General features: G+C 36.9%; 1 protein-coding gene across 15 annotated transcripts in view; it reads left to right on the forward strand.

The window, feature by feature from the left end:
- The window catches only part of Dlg2 (discs large MAGUK scaffold protein 2), a 1,341,778-nt gene that overhangs the window by 576,763 nt on the left and 744,768 nt on the right, over positions 1-20,247 (forward strand). For 3 of the 15 annotated variants that reach the window (XM_051192224.1, XM_051192226.1, XM_051192235.1), the window contains exon 1: positions 12,522-13,020. The exons of 8 other annotated variants lie outside the window; for them this stretch is intronic. In XM_051192224.1, coding sequence (XP_051048181.1) covers positions 12,712-13,020 — 309 coding nt within the window. In that variant the 5' untranslated portion in view covers positions 12,522-12,711. Of the gene's footprint in view, positions 1-12,520; positions 13,021-20,247 lie in introns of those variants that run through there. 4 more of the 15 variants (XM_051192223.1, XM_051192233.1, XM_051192228.1 and 1 more) reach the window with 2 other exon arrangements.

The raw sequence follows: 20,247 nt of genomic DNA on the forward strand, positions 1-20,247 counted from the left end.
AGGGCGAGAGAGAGAGAGAGAGAGAGAGAAGAGGAATCAGCACAAGAGGAAAAATTGGAACTGGGATTTGAGTCAGCCTGCCTGGTTGCAGTGTAATAGCTATATGAGCTAGAACAGTTGTCTACCTTCTCTGAACACTCAATTTATCATCAAGAAACAGGAATAATAACATTGACTATTGAGAACTATTGGAAGAATTAGTTTTACTTTTCTAAATCTCTATCTTCATAGTATGTAACAGTGGGGGCTTGAATTTTTGTGAATACTTGGTGGCACAATCAAGAGAAGGTTTAGGAAGCATGGCCTTGTTGGAGGAAATGTAGAGATTGGCTTTGATGGTTTTCAAACTCTCACCATTTTCCTGTTCCTCTCTCTGTTTCCTGCCCCTGCCAACATACCTACTGCCAGCTGTCAGGTGCCATGTCTTCTTGCCATGACTGACCCTTAACCCTCTGAAACCATAGGCCCAAATAAACTCATTCTTCTATAAGTCTGGGTGTTTTATCAGCAACAGAAAAAAAAATGACTAAGATAGGGACCAGCAAATGGAAATTGCAGCTGTTGTGAGTGATACACAGCTAGACGGAAGGAGTTTATATAAATGCAAACACCTCTTTCTTGAGGTTGCCAGAAACTGCAGATGCTCCCATGCAAAGAAAAACTTTGTTCTCATTTAGGCCTTTCAAGTTAGGAAAAACATTTCCATCAGACCCCAAAGTCCTGACTAGTCCTTTCCTTAGAAACTGCAAATAGGAACAGAGAAGGAAAATGCAAATCGTATGCTGATGCTGAACTTAAAAAAAAGCTTAAGTTCTAGGTTTACTAAATGTTTCTCCTTTTTGTACCAGCCCAATGGCAAAAGAGTGACAGGATATCACTGTTCAACCACTAGAGAGTGTGCTACATGTAGAAGCTGGCTGAAAAAGTGAATAGGTTTTAGAACAATCACCGAGGTTTAAAGTTTGGCTCTGACAGTGTCATTCACTAACTGTACCCTTGCCCTTACATACATCAGTTCATGACAATAAAGCTCAGAGTTCCCACTGTACAGTGTGAAGCTTTTAGGATTACGAAGGGTATTGTAAGAGGAAACATGTTGCAAAAAAAAATGTTTCTTTTCTCTTTTATTGAAGCATAGTGTTTTAGGAATGGAGACAATTGGCCACTTCTCCTTTCAGCTCTAAGACCCCATCTGTTAGAGATCCATGCAGGACCTATGCAAGTTACCTCAGCCTCTGATTTAAAAGGCCTGGTGTTCTTGGTGCCCTCTATCCCTTTTGGCTATTATATTCTTTTCCTCTCCTCATCAGTTGGGTTCCCTGAGCCCTGAGGGGAGCAATTTGATAGAGACATCCTGTTTAGCGCTGAGTGTTCCAAGGCTGTAGGTCTCTGTGTTTGTTCCCATGTGCTGCAGGAGGAAGCTTCCCTAAAGATGGCTGAGCAAGAAGACACTGATATGAGTATAGCACAATGCCATTAGGAGTCATTTGGTTTTATCCTACGTCCCTGGACCATCTAGTTTCATTTTTTTGATCATTCATGCAGTATCAGGTATGGGTTCCATCTCATGGAATAGGCCTTAAGTTAATTCAGATATTGGGTAGCTACTCCTTCAAGTTTGTTACTATCATTGCACTGGCATATCTTTCTGACAGAACACCTTTGTTAATCAAATCATTTGTGGCTAGCTAAGTGTTTACCTTTCTCTTTTGGTAGCATGCAGAGTAACTTCCTGTAGCAAAAGTGCTAGAATATAGGGATGTAGGCTTTATGTCAGCACCAGCTCAACTTCTTCATGTTCAATGAGTTGTGTAATGTCTTCAATAATGAAGCCTTGCCATCAGTTTGTGTAGAGCAAACTATAGTCTTGGCAATAGCCTGAGTTATTTGGGAATTCCCCTGGGAGCCCTTTGGCCAATAATTCAACTAAATGTAACCCATTCCCAGTACTGGAAGCTTCATTTGCTACAAGAGATGGCCAGTTGGGGTTCTGTCTCCTGGATTATTTGGCAATTTCATTTATATTATCTTCCTAAAATATATTTAGGATTACCAGTATTTTAGGAAGCGTCTACTCTGTTAGGTGTCCGTACTATCAAATGGTCCTTAATTTTAGCTTTCTCTTCTCATATTAATTCCTTCATCCCTGCCCTCCATCTCCCTCACCACTTAATCCTCCTGTTCCTCCATCCATAACTATCTGTTCCATTTCCCTTCACTGGAGAAATCAGTCTGCTCCCCAAGCCCAATCCTCCAGTCCCTTACTTTATACTTATTCTCTGTGATTCTACAGGTTGTAGCTTGTTTATTATTGGCTTAATAGCTAATATAAATATATACATAAATAGATACCATAATTGTCTTCTTGGTCTGGGTTAACTCACTCAGGGTGATTTTTCTTAGTTCAATTAATTTACCTGCAAATTTCATTATTTCATCTTTTTTAATTGGTGAGTGATATTTCATTATGTAAATGTTCATCATTTTCTTTATCCATTCATCTATTAAGGGACATCTAGGTTATTTCCATTTTCTGGCTATTATGAAAAAAAGAATCAACAAACATTGTTGACCAAGTATCTCTGTAATAGATGAAGTATCCTTTGGGGATATGCCCAAGACTGGTATAGCTGGATCTAGAGCGAGATTTATTCCCATCCTGAGGTAGTGCTACGCTGATTTCAATAGTGGCTGTACACGTTTGAAGCCCCACTAGCAATGGATGAGTATTCCCCTTGCTTCACACAATTCCCAGCATTAACTGTCATTTTTAATTGATATTAGCCATTCTGTTTGGTATAAGACTAAAATCTCAAAGTAGTTTTGATTTGTGTTTCTCTAATAACTAAGGATAATTAACATTTATTTGTTTCTCAGCCATTTGAATTTTCTCATTTGGGAATTCTGCTTTGTTAAGTACCTATTTTTAAATTTATTTTCTTGTTAACTAGTTACTTTTTAGTTCTTTATATATTTTGAGTATTAGCCCTCTATTAGATGTTTTGCACCAGTTTCATCACACAACTCTGGTAGAGTCTGGACGTATGCTTTATTGAAAGTCCTAGTCCTTTAAATTATGAATCATGAGAGAACTATAGAACTATTTTGTATATTTTCAGATGATAAACTAGAATCTTTTTAATAATATACAGGATCAAACAAATGCTATTCCTGAGACTCTAAGTGTTCATTAAACAATGGATGTGTTCTTGGTGATTTCGTTATTTATCAGGAGATAACCTTTGAGAAAGGAAACACCTTTCTCAAAATAGGAGTTGAGAAGACCCATTTAGGACCAATATAGAACACTGATAATCAGTTGAATTTGACTGGCCTTTATGATCTATTCATGGACATTTCAGAATTTTTAAATATCAACCTATAGACTTTAAAAGTAGAATGGAGATGGATTTTGAAACTGATATGTCGGTGGATATGTAGATAGTTAGGCAGACAGACAGACAGTAGACTACTGAGCATTATGATGTACTGGACGTTATGTTAATTACTTTTCAGAAATTAACTCATGCTATCCATATAAGATTCTGCTGAGATTTAAAAAAGTCCTCTTTTATAGGCAAAGAAACTAAAATTCATGGAGTTTATGTGATTTGCTCAAATTTGTAATATGATCAGAGTTGGGATGTGAACCTACAAGTCTGGTTCTAGAGTTCCTGTCTCATCAATAATGAATGAAAAAAAAATAAGTTCATAAATGCTGTGTACAAAAAAAATGCAGGCAGATGTTAGAAGAACAAAATGCTATCAGGGGTCAAATATGTATACCTCCATGAAAATGTGTTCAACGTGTATGGAGGAACAATAGAGATCTGTCAGGGGGATGAGTGGGCCCTCATCCCTACCACTGAGTAGATGGTTGAAAATAGGGTAAGATGATGGGTGCAGAGGCCAGTCATTCATTGTAATATCATAGTAGTCTGTGTGGCAAACTTTATAGAAAGAATGAAAAAAAAAAAAAAACAAGAAAATTGTCAATAAAAGACAACAACTTCACCATGTCACATTTTTAATCACCTTGAAACATTGAATCAATATTTCTTAAGTCAGAATGAAAACAATGATTAACCCTAATCACATGGACAGAGAATCATTGTCAACTATCCCTGCTGTTTACAACTTGCTATGATGTCATCATGAAAACTGAAACTTACCAAATTGTAATAATGAAAATGCAGCTAATTGGTGGCACTATCTGAATTACAGCATGTGTCCTGAATGGAAATATAGTGTTTTCTAAGTAAAGTTCAATGACAGGCTTTACTGCTAGATAAAAATTATATTATAGGGATAAAGTGAAAAGGAGATTCTAAGTATAAAAATCAAGGCTGACCCTAGCTCTTCACTAACTTGCAGTGAGGTAATGAAGACAAATTCGCCCATATATAAAACTCAACTTGCTGAAGGCTCTGGTATCTTGTCTCTGTATATGCCATTTGATTACTCTGTGCATTTGTGTATTCAATATCTCTACCCTCACTAGAAGTTTCTACTGTCTACAGTTTCATAGCACATAGTATGAAATAGGCACTCACTAAATACATACTAAATCAAATAAATACACCCAAAAGCAAAACCACCATGGAGATGACTAATTAAATGTAAATTTGAGAAACAGTGGCTGCAGCAAGGCCAATTATATCTAACTTTATTAAACTGTAACATCTCTGAGGAGAGGAACTTATTTAGCTGCAGGAGGACCTGTCATTTCTATTAACCAATGCCTCTGCCTTTAAGCCAATCTACAGATAAATTACCTCTGACAAGCCAGGGTCTGCCTTATTTTTAACCCAGAAGATTTATATAAAGCATTTCAATAAATTCAGAGACCATCCATTACAAATAATATCATTGGAAACTAAAAGCTTGTAAAATTATTTTAACAAAAGACCTGTTCCACCTTCTGGTTCCCTCCCTAGATCTGTGTATGACAACTTAAGGTTTCCATCAACTATGCTTCAAGTTTGGAGAGGGAGGTATTGGGATGCTGTTCAAGTTTTGTTATAACAAATGCCTAAGATAGGGAATTTTTTTTTTTTTTTTTTTTTTTGCTAACAACAGTTTAGGAAGTTCCAGTCCATGTTCATTTGACCTCATAACTTTGAGCCCATGGTAAGACAGCATATCACAGTATAGGGTAGATAATACCCACTAGATCTTTCACTAACTCCAGCCCCTTAAAACTTTCACCTCCAATATTATCACTCTGGAAGTTTTAGTTGAAGTCATGTGTATACTGAGAGTTAGTTCCAACAGACTAGACTATTTAAATATCTATCAATAGATGGACAGTATTTTTCTATCTTACTATATATCTGTGTAAACATCTGTCTTTCTGTCAGTGTATTAAGATATATCTCTATCCATCCTATACATCTATACTATCTACCATATTCCAACACACACACACACACACACACACACACACACACACACACACACGGGGAGGGGGGAGGGAGGAGAGAAGGGGGATTAGTATTTAACCATAAAACAGAAGCAATTCCTACTTTTAGCATTGGTGACTCAAAGACATTAAACAGAATGAAATGAGACAGTTAAAGAAGGGCACATATTGCAGGCACATCAAGTGTTAGGAATATATAAAGTAGTTTAATTCATAGAAACAAAAAATAGAATGGTGGCTGCCAGCAGCCAAGACCAACAGTAGCGCTCTAAGACTTTGGAGTGATCATTTAATAACTCAGAATTTTTTAAATTGTTAATTTATAAGAACTATATACATGTAGATTATTTATCTTAATCATAACCACTCCTAATTTTCTTCTGTGAAGGTGTCCAGGAGTTTTCATCACATCACCCTCCCTAGTTTATGTCCTCCTTTTATAAGTTTTTATCTATTATTTTTTAAACCACTCATTTCAATTACTGCTGCCCATATGTGGTTGAGAATGGGGTCATCCACTGGGGTATGATGAACCTAGCAATGGCCACACTGGTGAGGAAAAGAGGCACCCCTACCTACAGCAATTATCAATTGCCAATAGCTTTTTAGCTAGGGGACTGCTTCCCTTATAATAAATAGCTCCTTGACTCAGGTAACCACTCCCTCCCATGCTGGTATTTCAACTGGCTTGATCTTGTGCATGTATGTGTATGTAACTATAGCTGCTGTGAGTTCCTGCATGTAACAACCATGTAATGATTAGAGGACAGAACGTCGCTGCAGATCTCCATCCTACAGCTCTTTCTGTCCCTTCTTTTGCAATGTTCCCTGAGACTTGATGGAGGGAGGGCGAGTGCTTTACAAAGATACCTGAGCACTCAGAGTTGCTTATTCTTGGGGCTTTGAACATTATGAACTTTTGCGTTAACTATTTTCTTCTCCAGTAAGAAACTTCTCTGACCAAGGCTGGTAGCAGCACCGATTTATGGACTGATGCAGAATTTTAATGATTCAAGCCAAATAGAATTTAGGGAGCTTATATACAACATGGCTTGTATTTAACAGAACTGTTTACTACATTGATGAAGCTGAGGGAATTAGTATCATGTACATTTATAATAATTTTTAAAGATATTGTTATAAACACAGTGATTTTTACATTTTTAAACTTTGTGGTTTGATTGTTAGGAAGTACAGGCAGCCTCTCCACATCTTCTACCTCTCTTATATACATATTTAAGATTCTGTGAATTGCCATTTATTTTATATTATGTCTTCTTGGGAAGACCTATGGTTTTAATAGAGTCTTGGATTCTTTCCCTATTTAACTGTTAATAGACTATTTAAAAAAGATACTGTTCATTTGTTTTTTATGTATGTATATGACTTTTGACTGCATGCATGAAAGTGCACTGAATAAGTGCAGTACCTGTGAAGGCCAGAGGGAGGCATTGGAGCCCCTGGGCACAGAGTTACAGTGGTTGTGGGCTGCCAGGTGTATGCTGGGAACTGAATGCAGAGGCTCTATAAGAACAGCAAGTGCTCCAAACCACACAGCCCTTTCTCCATCCCCCTGTAATTATAAGGGACTGGCTTTTAACTTGAAGAGAGACACTCAAGGTTTCATACTAACTATAAAGTGAGAGTACTTACAAAGACATGAGAAAAAACATTCAGTTGTCAGGAAATACCTTTATGAATTAGTATCTTGATAATATAAATAAGTTACTTCAACACTTTTCAAGACCAATATGTCAATGGCCTCACCATTAATACATTTCTTCATAAAACTAAGTTTTAATGATTATGTAGCTGGTCATAATAAATGCTGCACTGAATTGATGACCATGAGAATTTAGTTATTTTAAAATCACAATGCCCTTTTATTCATTTTACACTGAGAGGTGTGTATCACAGGCAAAAATACTCATGTTGGTATGATCATGGTAAAATACTTTTTTGTCTTCCTCCTTCATATTTTAATGAATACTAATTGTCACTTTATGCTGTGATCAAAGGGTGCAGATGAAAGCAAGGGAGGCTCTCCTTACCCCTAAGACCATGGCTTATGTTATGTTTTAAGAAGGGAATGGACAAGTAAAAACCGCAATTTTTATTTTATATAAAATGTCGATAGTCTTATAATAGAACACAGAAACCAAATCAATACTAGATGGCAGGAAAGTGTGGTCCTCCAGAGAAGCCACTGTTTAAAGAATGCTTCCCTGAGTAGATGACATTTAGTCCTTCTGGGAGCAAGGAAGACTCCAGAATTTCTTAATAGAGGAGTCTTAGACATGTCGATCTAAAAGATCACAAGGCTTGGGGCTTGCTTTTGGAGCTGGTATGCAAAACAAACCCATTTCTTGGATCATAATGTGTCATTAAGGTAGATTTAGAGAGATAACTCCTAGTACAGCCTACAAAACATCAGTAGAGCTTGTGTGACTATTTGGAGTCAGGAAAGCAGCATGTCCAGACTCACATACTGCATCTGAGAACATGTATTCAGACTCTGGGTGAATTGAAGACACAAGAGAAATGAAGCATGAACCAGGCTGCTGAATGCAGCAGAGACAGGATCACACAGGACATGGGTAGGATTCATGTACCCACTTTAAAGATCTCACTATCTGTGAAAATGGAGATTCCCAGCAAAGGAGACTTGGTTGACAAATAATTGACAGGATAGGATGGTTTGCAACTTATTTTGGTAAACAAATATTAGCTTAGTAAATTTATGTTAACTTAGACTAGGGTAGTCATGGATTGTGAATGAGAGAAAAAGACAAATACTAAAATATTTAAATAGACAAACATAGATACTTTAGGTTGTACTGTAATGTTTTGGGAGAGACAGAGTGTGCTTACAAAAGTTAGCTGAATATCAGAGCATGAAAACAAATTACTTTTGGAGTTATAGCTCAGCACACAAATTCAATTACCAAAATACGCAGATTATAAAAGATTATTGCACTTTTACTATTGTTCTTTTCAGAATCTCTAAAATAAGTCACATAATTAGTGTTCTGATTTGTGGAGTGGTGCTGCTAGCTGCATTAGAACGTATATTTCCTGAAAACTGTTTCATAATTTAATCTTATAACTAATTCTGGCTAATTCTTCTCCTAATTCCCACTTGAATCCAAATAGTATTTTGCATCTTCAGAGAATTTAGAAGTTTTTTTGTTTCTTTCTTTGTTTTTGGTGTGTTATTTCCTATTAACATGGCTGCCCAGGCTAAATCTCTGCATCCCTGGAAACATACTCATCCATAATGAATTCTTGCTTGTTCTGTCTCTATTTATTGAATTGGTTTAGCATTCTGGAAATCATTTTATAGTCTGTGATATTTTAAATATTCTTGGGTACTTCAATTTGAAATGTAAATTGCTTGTATCCTACAGTTATCAAAACCAAAGAGTAGTGTTGAATTGCCAGCATGTATACATTTATGTGATTTCACTTTTCACATCAAAGAAGATTCTATCCAGTGTGGTATGGCATTCTAGGATTGTTACACCCATTACTTGTTGCAGCTGAAGGGCTTTTGCTTTCCACTTCTCTTGCAGCAAGCACTTAGCCCTTTTTAATTAATATTTTCATTTCCTATATGGATAGAGAGCCTGAAAGAAATTTTATTTAGGAAAAAAGTTGTGCATAATACTTTAGTACACTTCAATTCATTTAGTGATTCATCTGTGCTATTTATTTTTATTAAACAAACCAGGCCAGGATATTTGTTTTGAACTCTCTCTTTTATGACTAGGGCTTGTTATAGAGTCAATGCCAGGTCACAGAGAGTTCAACAAGATATATCTCATTGAGTCATTACCCAGTTCATCTTCTGCCCAAGTTCAATCACAGTGATAAGTAGGATGTGTGCTTGAACATCGCTAATTCTTGTTTCACCAGAATTTCATGTCATCTCATGGTTATTACATCTGTCCAATTACAAATATCAAATTGGATTTTTGTAAATTAGTGGGTCTGTCTCATAGTGCAGAGATCTTGTGGGTCATATTTATCTGTGTCTGTCTTCAGATGTAGAAAGCCGAATGTCCTGTTTGAAAAGAAAAGAAAAATCTTTGGTGGAAAAGAGAGCGTGAAGATAAGAATTAATTTATGCATACTACAGTAAAATAATGATTTTAATATACTCTTGGCCAGCTTGATAAAGAAAAAGTTTGTTGTGGTCTTAAGTATCTTTGAGGGCAAGTAACATAGGCTACTTATTTATTTACTAAGAAATGACATACTGAACTTATGAAAATGGATATCCTATGCCCCTTTTGATGAAAAGAAACAGCTCATTTGAAAAATCTCTTGATAGCTGATTTAAAATCCTATGATGATTTATTATACCTTAATAATGCCCATCCAGGAAACTCTGTCTGGCTGCATACTACACACACCATCATAGAACTATGATTGATGTGCACTAACTTCCTCTATGCAGATTGATTATTATCCCTGAGAAAAAAAATGAGTGAGTATGGGGAATGTCTTCCCTGCACAATGGGCCTTTGAGTGATGATACCTTCCTGAAGCACCAGAGAAACAGCTATGGTTATATTAGATCAAAGGGATCCACAGTTTTTAGGCCTTCACATTGGCATTGGGGAATGATGACATTGTCATATTGTGTCAAGTGCCCAGTGTAAAGCCATGCATCATGGTGACATCAGAGAGTTCTGAAGCTCTCTGATGCTTTATTTGACCCAGAAGTTCTTTCAGGTGTTAGTTATATCTTGATACAGAATAACAACAATAGGTTCTAGAATGAGAAGGGATTCCCTCTTTACTCCCCATTGAGTACCCTGTAATGATGCTTGCCCCAGTTTTAATGTCCTTTTAAATTGATTTTGCCTCCTTGATTCTCTTATAAGAGGAAAATGAAGTTATTATTATATTTGACTGATAATTCAAATAATTTTCATCCTCCTCGTCCTCCTCCTTTTCTTCTCCATTAGATAAACATCCACATAAAGAGCATCATCTCAAATCTAGCATCGAAATCCAATAGGAGTGTCTGTGCCCGGTGCTTTGCTGACGGAAGTATCACTATAAAAAAATGTAATTTTCTCCTTCATCCCTTTACTCTGTGTGTGTGTGTGTGTGTGTTTGTGTGTGTGTGTGTGTGTGCATGTGTGTATGCACAAGCCTATGAACATACATCTTCACTCAAACATGAATAAAGGACAAAAAGGATTGCATTCTATGTGCTAGGCAGTGTGTTAGGTGCTTGGGGAAATGGTTAGTTATAGACCAAAAGTTTCCCCTTTATTTACTTTATTGTATGTAGGGTTTGTTTCAGTTTTAAGTTTTGATATTTGGTAATGATTTATAGGGATGTTTGGATTTGAACTCATTATGTAGCCCAGACCTATCTTGAGTTATCCTCAATCCCTCTTATTCAGCCATCTGAGTGCTAAAGTGACAACTGTGTGTCATTATTCTCTCTCTCTCTCTCTCTCTCTCTCTCTCTCTCTCTCTCTCTCTCTCTCTGTGTAGTTATTTGAGGGTAACTGTTATAGGCACCCATATGTATACATGCACTGGAGATAGGAAGAGGACATCATGTGACCTGTCCTATCATTCTACCTCATTCCTTTGAGACAGGGTCTCTTACAGAATCTGTCACTAAGCTGGAGGCAAATCAAGCTCAAGGAATCCTATCTCAGGCTGTTCCCCATAGCACTGAGGTTACAGAACATGGCCACACCCAGTTTAGCAAAGCTGTTTTGAGTACTTTCTCTGCTAGACTTGTTACTACTTATTAGATCATTGTGTAAAACCTGGGAAAGAATCATTTGATGGCAGGGTGTGGGGATAGGTCTCTACTCCCTCTTGCAGTGTTTAAATCTAGCAATGATTTACCAAGTGTCCTTATATAGAAATGAGCAGGTTAGCGGTTCCAGAACCTGAAGTAAGAAGTCCCAAATGAGACAGAAATGGGTGTACTATCTCAGAACCTTATTAGTTCTCTGAGAAGGAAGGTCTGATGGCACTCAATTGTTTATGACTAAACTAGTTATAGAATTGGACTATGCCTATTTTGTTTCTAGCTAGATGACAACATAATTTTCAATGAAAACAAAGCATCTTTAGGAACACTTAAATGACATGGACAGTCAGGTCAAAGATATGGAAATTCACAAAGATAGCATCATTTCTAAATGTGGTTGTGTTTAGCCTTTCCCTTTACTGAAAATACTGTGACTGTCTTTGGCAAACATGATGAAATCGAAATATAGGCATGTCCTCTTTAGAAAGTAACTGCTTTAAATTGGATAGATTTCACTCATTTTTAGTGAAATATTTTGAAAATTATGTCTTCGTAAACCAAACTATGAATGACAGGGTTGAATACATCTTCCAGTTTAAAATGTGGCTCTCTTTGTGGTGAATGAACTTGTTGTGGTAAAGTTTTTGGAAGTAAATCCTCAGAATAATTTGGGGTGAGGAAAAATACTATTTTAAAATAAACCAACCTATAATCTTTAAATCTTAAAAGTCATCATATTTTGAAAGAAATTAAATTAATAATTGTTCATAGTACAAAGAGCATATTTTTGCATTATAGCATGTAATCATGATTTAAAGTAAATTACATTCAAATTTTAATGGATGAGAGTATAACAGTGTGACCTTGATCATCTCAAAATTAATTGATACTTTGGGGGGTTAATATTAAAGCTCTGATTTCATTATTTCCTGATTTGGCAACTGGAAAAGTGATTCCCAGAAATAGTGAACATTTCCTTTCCAGGTTAACTTTCCCATCACTTCATACTGCTTATGTGATAGTGTTCCTGCCTAGATGCATCATTTCTCGAAAGGTCTTGCTCCTCTGATATAAAATTCTCTTTCCTAGGACCTGTATTTCGTGTGTGGACCAGGGAGGAGGGAAAAGTGAGATGCCAAATAGTGTGGAGTATTTGTTACTGAGAGGCTCCATCCAAAAAGGGCTTGTAACAAAGTGTACAGTCTTGTAGCCCAGCTGTGTGGAGCATTGATTGCTTCTGCCTAGAGCAGGGATACTGTCAAGTTGCTCTGTGAGTTGAGTCATCTATTGACAAAGAGCTACCAGCCCGCAGATAATGCTGTGCAGAGCTGCTCTCGCTGCTCCCTCTGCTCCCACGATGAACCGCTTATAGCAGCTGTCAAAGATACTGAGGCATCCACAGAGAGAAAAGACTTTTACAACTGCCTGGAAGAAAGGGGTGTGAGGGAGAAAGCCTTTCTATGCAGAGCTGACCAAAGAAAAGAGTAGGCAGCAGTACAATATGAATGCATACCTCACCAAGCAACACAGCTGCAGCCGGGGGTCCGATGGGATGGATGTCGGCAGGAGTGTGCCCACCCTCATCAGAGATGCCCACTGTGCCTGTGGCTGGCAGAGGAATGCTCAGGGTCTCGGGTACAGTTCTCAAACTATGCCCCCTTCAGGACCTGGGGGCTCAGCTTCAAACAGGACCAAGCTGGTCACCTTGTGGGACAGTGTACGGAAAAGCCCCCACAAGACCATCACTAAAGGCAAGGGGAATTGTGGGGAACGTTGTGCTTGCCCACATGGTTGGTTCAGCCCTGCACAGGTGAGCTTTTTCTTTGTGACTTTCGTTCTGTGCCTTAAGAAAGTTGTGTTTAAGGTCAGGGTGGCTTGAAAACTTTGCTGAGTCTCCTCGCTGACTGGGTTTGACTGCTTGGAAAAAAAAATGTTTGGACGAAGAGAGAGATAGAGAGAGAGAGAGACAGAGAGAGAGAGAGACAGAGAGAGAAAGACAGAGAGAGAGAGAGAGAGAGAGAGAGAGAGAGAGAGAGAGAGAGAGAGAGAGAGAGAGAGAGCTTTCTAGTTTCACACGTGTCTGTGGTTTTACACTTGTGGGCAGCGGGTTGAAATCCAGGGATACTATGAGTGGGTGTCAGTGACTTTTCCTCCAGCTCATGTTCTCAGATCCCCAAATGAAATGATTTTTATGATTCTGTAGCAGGGTCTGTTAGCAGCCTTCTACTTGTAATCATAGTTCACTTTTCTCTTCAGCCTCCTTTTAAAATTATTATTATTACTTTAAGGAATAGAAAGAAAATGAATTTTAATCAGACACTTCCCAGCTTGATAAAAATAAAAGAACATTTATTTTTCCACCACAGGAAAGAATAGAAACTTGATGTGTGTTATTCTGGTTTTACTCTTATGGTACTATATGTCTTAACAAATGAAAAGACTAATTGGAAGCAAAAGGGAGGGTGAGCCTACTTTGAATAAAAGAGGGAAGTACATTTTATCATGGAGAAGGAATAAGGTCATTTATATTGGGACTACAACCATGACTTTCTGATCATATGCATATTTATTTAATTTGATTCCTACATGTCTTTTGCCCTGGAAATACTAGCCTTTTACCAGTAATATAATGGACTTATTTTTGTTTTCCTGCTTTCAAGAAATGGGGAGGCAACTTCCTGCAAACGCTGTAAATATAAATAAAATGCACCTGTAGAGCAGAGATTATTCTCAAATATGCACTGGAAAGAAAAGGCTGTTTTTTTTGGGGGGGGTGAAATCTCAATTTCAGCATTTTTAATACAACTGAGAAGTGAATATTGATCATGAATAAAATGTTATGATCTAAGAGATGTAGAGGGTGCTTTAATTTCAATAATAGTTTTTCTTAAGTACTTCCAAGAATGCCATATATCACTACTTTTTAACAGTATGGTTATATATTCGTGGCCAAGCATATATGGTTTTGTGATTCATTGATAAGGAAATAGAAGATTTACTTAGAAAGACAGAATCAAAGATCCTGTTTTACCAATTAGTTCAGCTTTAACCTGGTGTTGGGAAATTTGGGCAAATTTTAAAATTAATATGAAGTTCAAACTGAATAAGGATTCTTGAAAATTGTGATGATTCTGTGTGCTCATGGGCAAAATATTGGCTTAATATTCTTTAACCTATAAGTATGTTTAGGTTGCATTAAATACTCCTAAGAAGACAAAACTTAATAACATATACCTTATAATTTTTGCACAGAGAAATCAAATTTGGTTTATTATTTGAATCCCTTTTTAATTCAAGAGGTAATATGATTTTAGAATAAATAATAATTTTCCAAACCCAAATCTGTAATACTACCTTATAATAACAACATAACAAAAATATTAATAAATGTTCCAGCCCAGGGAAACTTCTTACTTTCTTCTTTTTTAACAAAGTCAACTCCCTGCTTGCCTGAAATTTATAGCTAGTTAATTCGTTAAAGGGATTGAAATAGACCTTGCACTGATAAATAAGTGGCCAGAGACATATGAGAAGGCAATAAATTAAAGCAGCAGCCCCAATGTCCTTTACTCCTTACCATATACATTTCTGGGCATTTTCTTTCAATCACGTGTACTTTACTATTGGCTAGCATAGTGAGCCTCAATGTTGAAGTTATTATTCCGTATTGCTTAAGCTTTTCAATGTTATGATACCCTTTCCTCACAAAAATTTTCCTTTCCACTCTGTCTTATCTCAGACCTGTAAAAACTTTATACTATCCTGATTAATCTCTCCATTTTACCCTTTTCTGCACCCATCCAAATAGATGATAAGAAATAACTAACTTCTTAATTCATGTATGTACATACACTTAATATATTCTGCCAATATCTCTAATACTGAACTATCTGTCTATCCTATTTGTGTACATGCTATATTATGTACATATATTCATATGTTTATAAAATATGTATGCATATGTGTATGGAGCTTTACATACATGGAAATTATCATTCTATATCATTTGTAGTTTATCACTGGGAAACTATTAACTTACATTCCAAAGAATGCTTCATTTTCTTCATGTGAAATGTTTCTTCATTTAAAACATTTCTCTTATAATTTAAAGAAATGTCCTGAGAGGGTGAGGCCTTCCAGAAGAGATCATCAAAATCTGTTAGAGTCATTTGAGGTAGGGCCAAGGCCCTCCCTCATGTCTCTAGGCTAAGGGAGTATCCTTCCATGGGGAATGTTCTCCTGAAGTCCTTTCATGACCAGGAATACATCCTGGTTCCACTGTCAGAGGTCCCATAGACTGCCCAGGCCTTCTGATACTCATGTGGGGGAGCATGGGAAGATGGGAAGGAGAGGGAACCAGGATTGATATGTAAAATAAGAAAAAATAAAAAATAAGATAAATAAAACATATACACACACACTGGGCAGTTAAACATGTCTTTAATCCCAGCACTTGGGAGGCAGAGGCAGTCAGATCTCTGTGAGTTCAAGACCAGCCTGGTCTACAAGAGATAGTCCCAGTACAGGCTCCAAAGTAATACAGAGAAACCCTGTCTCAACAAAACAAAACAAAACAAAACACAAAAACAAAAACAAAACAACATAAAAACCACACACACACACACACACACAGGAGTAAACTAAAAGCATAAAGAAATGTATAACAAAAAATATGCTGAAGTATAAACATATGCATGCCTATGTCTTGATTCATTCATATGTACACTTGTACCACCTAACAAATATTTTAATTGTATGCATATGTCTGATCACTCAGAGAGTTTATATACTGTCGCAAACTCAAGATGTACATGCCTGTGCATGTCTGTCAATATAAGGATGTTTTGAGAGTTTTTTAATACTATTTTACCCTTCAATTTCACAAATAGGTTGTGAAAATGTTCTAATATCAAGGTTGACTGCTAATGACCGTAAAAACAACAATTTTTGTACAGCAAAAAGAAAAAGAAAGATACACATTTTAGAATATCCCAGTAACCCATTTGTGGCTTAAAGGGGACCTGAAGAATCTTAGTGCTTGAGAGCTGAGATAGTATTCTCATAGATATTTACTGTGTTGCCTGGAAATCAGCAATGTGATTTCCAGCTGCTATAATAGAGGACTAGATTAATGATTTGACTTCCTCTCAAGGATCTTTGCCAAATTCCTGTCATTTAGGGTGCTGAGAACTAACAAAACTCTGTCATTATGTTTCTCCTTAGTTGGTAAAAAGTTATTATAACCATAATGATGGGCCATAAAATGGAAAATTGTAGTATCTACACATGAGTTATTTAATGCATGTATAAAATATTAGAGTTGTCCTTGCAAAGAAACATACCTATCATTCCTTATATGACATTTCTTTCTACTTCAGGTTAAAATTAGGGAAACAGAACAGAAACATGCTTGGAGATCATTGTCATATGTATTTATTTCTCATTCTTCATTATTCATTGGTTATTCAACGACTGTATACTGGATGCCTATGATATAGCCCTATTTCACACCCTGTGGATATTCTGGGAAACAAAGTAGACTTCTACTGCCTTAGAGTCCATATATTATCATGGTGTATGCATTTGGCTATTATATCATGCCCTAAAATTTTCAAGGTATGTGGCAGTTCCCATAGTGTGCATTTTTCCTCTTTCCTTGGGCTGTGGTAAGGAATTTCTAGCATATGCATGTAAATCACTTATCATGGTGTTTTCACTTGCAAAAGCTGAATAAATGTTGTGAATGGAAAAAAAAAAAAGAAAACTCCACAATCAATGAAGCTATTATAACATTATTTTTCCTTATAATATATTATTGTCTTACAAGAAAGAAAATGTACACATCGGTAAGGGGTCTATAGAGGTGATATCACTTGGACTAATTGGATTGAAATGTTGAATTAAGTTGATAAAAATAAGTAAACCTTTTGAATTAAATGTTTTGTTGAAAACTGTTCTTACTTCCCACTGTCCTCTAACACTCATCCTATGTTCCCCACATTCATACTTTTATTTTTGTTTTTGTTTTGTTTGTGATCCAGTGAGTTTTCCTGAAGCTAACTGGGTGATATTGGGTTTAGAGTTCTCCTTTGGAACACCAGCAGGTATACAGCTGAAGACAATGACTCCTACTTTCCCCAAATCTTTCAATAGACAACAGATCAATGGCGAGGAATAGGATCCCATGTGTGCCCCGCACCAACCATCCCTATTGATTGTCAATAGGCTAGTCTTTTACAGGCCTATTGTAGGTAACAAACTTTTTGAGACTGATGAATATAAAAAAAAATTAATGCAATATTCTGTTGTCCATGTTGAACTTCACATAGGTCTTCCCACTCAGAATCCTGGCCCCAGAAGGGAAGGTTTCTCAGCATAGGAAAATGAGGTGGGTTATAGGGCCAAGGGATATTTAGTTCTTGGTGGGTCTACATAATAACCCCTGAGTGCATGCTCTGTCACTTTCTGTATGTTGAGCCTCTGGACAAATGAACACTTCTAGACCCAAGTTTCTCCAGTCTTGCTGTTTTTCTTGCTGAGTCCCTAAATCCCCTTCAATTCTGTCTTAGCCAGGTTCTACTGTTTTGATAAAACACTGTGACAAAAAGAAACTTGGGGAGGAAAGGGTTTATTTTGTCTTATAGCTTATAGTCCATCATGAAGTGAAGGCTGGAGGCAAGGACTGAAGCAGAAGCTGTGTAAGAATGCTTTTCAATGGCTTGCTCTTCAGGGCTTGCTCAGCTGGCTTTCTTATATACTCCAGGACCACCTGCTCAGGGATGTCACTACCCACAGTGGCCTGGACTCTTTCATGTCAATCATTAATAAAATATTCTAAGGATTTCCCATATGCTGATCTTATGGAGACATTTTTTTTTCAATTGAAGTTCCCTCCTTTCAGATGACTTTAGTATATATCAAATTCAAAAAAAAAAAAAAAAAAAAAAAACTAACCAGACAAGCACTAATATGCACTCACTTTACAAACTGATATCCATAAACTCATGAGAGGCACTCTGGAGTTTACACTTCAGTTTCAGATAATCTAAATTTAAAATAACAGGCTCTGTGTGGTCTCTTTTGCTTAATGTCCAAAAACCTCATTTTTCTCTCCTGTAAAATGCCAGATGAGAAAGTCATGTTGCAGAGAAATGAAATTAAAAATTGAATACAATTTCTATAAATACCCCAGCATGGCACCCAGAGCTTAATTGTTCAGCATGTGGTATTATTACTACCAGTGATATCATAATTTTTTATTTTCCTAACCTGAAGTACTTACTAACCTCCTGAATTATGCCCTTTCATTAGAATTTTTATGGCTCCTCTTTAATGATGAAGGTTAAGCCAGGCAATTGTCCAGAAAATTTTGGCATAGGTCTGTACCACTAGGTGACATTTTGTCCTTCAGATTCTCAGAAATTTAAAACTGTGCACACACACACACACACACAGAGAGAGAGAGAGAGAGAGAGAGAGAGAGAGAGAGAGAGAGAGATGGAGGGAAGGAGGGGAGGGGAAGTCAATTAGGATTATCTTGATAAAGAATCATTCTCATGATATTATATTCAAAAGTTAAGAAAAATTAGATTTTCATACATACTACTTCCTTTGAGGGGGAGAGCTGAATTTGAAATATTTAGCCAAGCTCTGTAAATCTAAATCTCCCCTCAACAATCCTCTGGCATTAACTCAAAAATTAGCAATTTGCAACAACATTGAATGAACAACTTTTTAATCCAAGAAGTAAAACTTCACAACACTGAATCTCAGCTTCAGCTTATGACCAATCAGAAGTATCACAAAGCTTCTTATAGCTCTTTGCCTTCTTTGAACTATCTCTCTAGTAACCAAAGGGAATGAGGCTCTTTTTTTCTTTTTTTCTTTTTTCTTTTTTTTTTTTTTTTTTTTTTTTTTTTAATTTCTGGGAAACACCAGGCATTCTGGTGAAGGGAAATATAAGTCAAGGAAGAATGAAAGTTCCTGTGGCAGGCTTTAAGCCACTCAACATCCCTGCTACCCACAGCACTGGGTGCTGACATCAGCAGAGTCCTCTGCAGAGGGCACAACAAGGAGAAACTCAGCACAGAAGGCTGGATGGAGAAGAGCAAAGGTTCCATTGCATCTACTGAGTCCTCCTGATGCTGCTGGAGAAGGCATTGAAGTAGGGGCTTAACACACTCAGTCTCCTTTAACACTGAAAAAGTCCTATTTAGTCCCTGTGTGAAGCTACAGAAAATATAGCTTATAGCAACTTGGTCACAGTCACATTACTGAAAAGAGTGGAACTGGTTTTAACTACGTATGTGCCTTTGGCTCACATAGTCTTCCTACCCCATTTGACAGAGCACTTGTTGTCAGCTATGGAAAGGAGACTGCTACCACATACAATCACCACACACATTATAGACCTCTATAATTGCCCAATTTACCAAAAAATTTCCATAAAGGTTTAGAGTAATGCACATGTTTAGGGAGACTGGTTTCCAATTGTAGAAGCCTAATTTCCTTTTTCTTCTGCATTATTTGTCCCAGTAATCCTACTGACATCTTTGTAGGTCATTGCCCTGACACATCAGGGTGAGGGACAGTGCCAAGATGAAGTGTTGAAAGCTATGAGCATCAACGCTACAATGAGATACTTATCCTAACCTCATTAATTTGTACTATCCTCAAGTTGCATTAGGTCTGCAATGTATGAAGTGAGGAATGGAGAACAACTGGTTAAAATGTTAAAATGAGGTAGAAATCCATAGCAATGTTGTTTTTAGTCCCCACATACTATGTCACATTGCCCAGAGTTTCTCAGTCTCAGATATTTGTTCTGTCTATGCATTAAAGTAGAGAACAAAAGGCTAATACTTAAGTGTCCCTTAGATACCACTGTCTCTATGGTCTACTTTACTATTTCTCACATTCCTTGATTTGTTACTGTCATTCTTTTGGTGTTCTTCACTGAAATTATACTGCATTCCAGTCCTTTAAATTTTCAAATGCATCTAGATGCTTTATGATTATGTCAGCTCTGAATGGGAAC

Source organism: Phodopus roborovskii, unplaced genomic scaffold (assembly GCF_943737965.1).
Source record: "Phodopus roborovskii unplaced genomic scaffold, PHOROB, whole genome shotgun sequence".
NCBI lineage: Eukaryota > Metazoa > Chordata > Mammalia > Rodentia > Cricetidae > Phodopus > Phodopus roborovskii.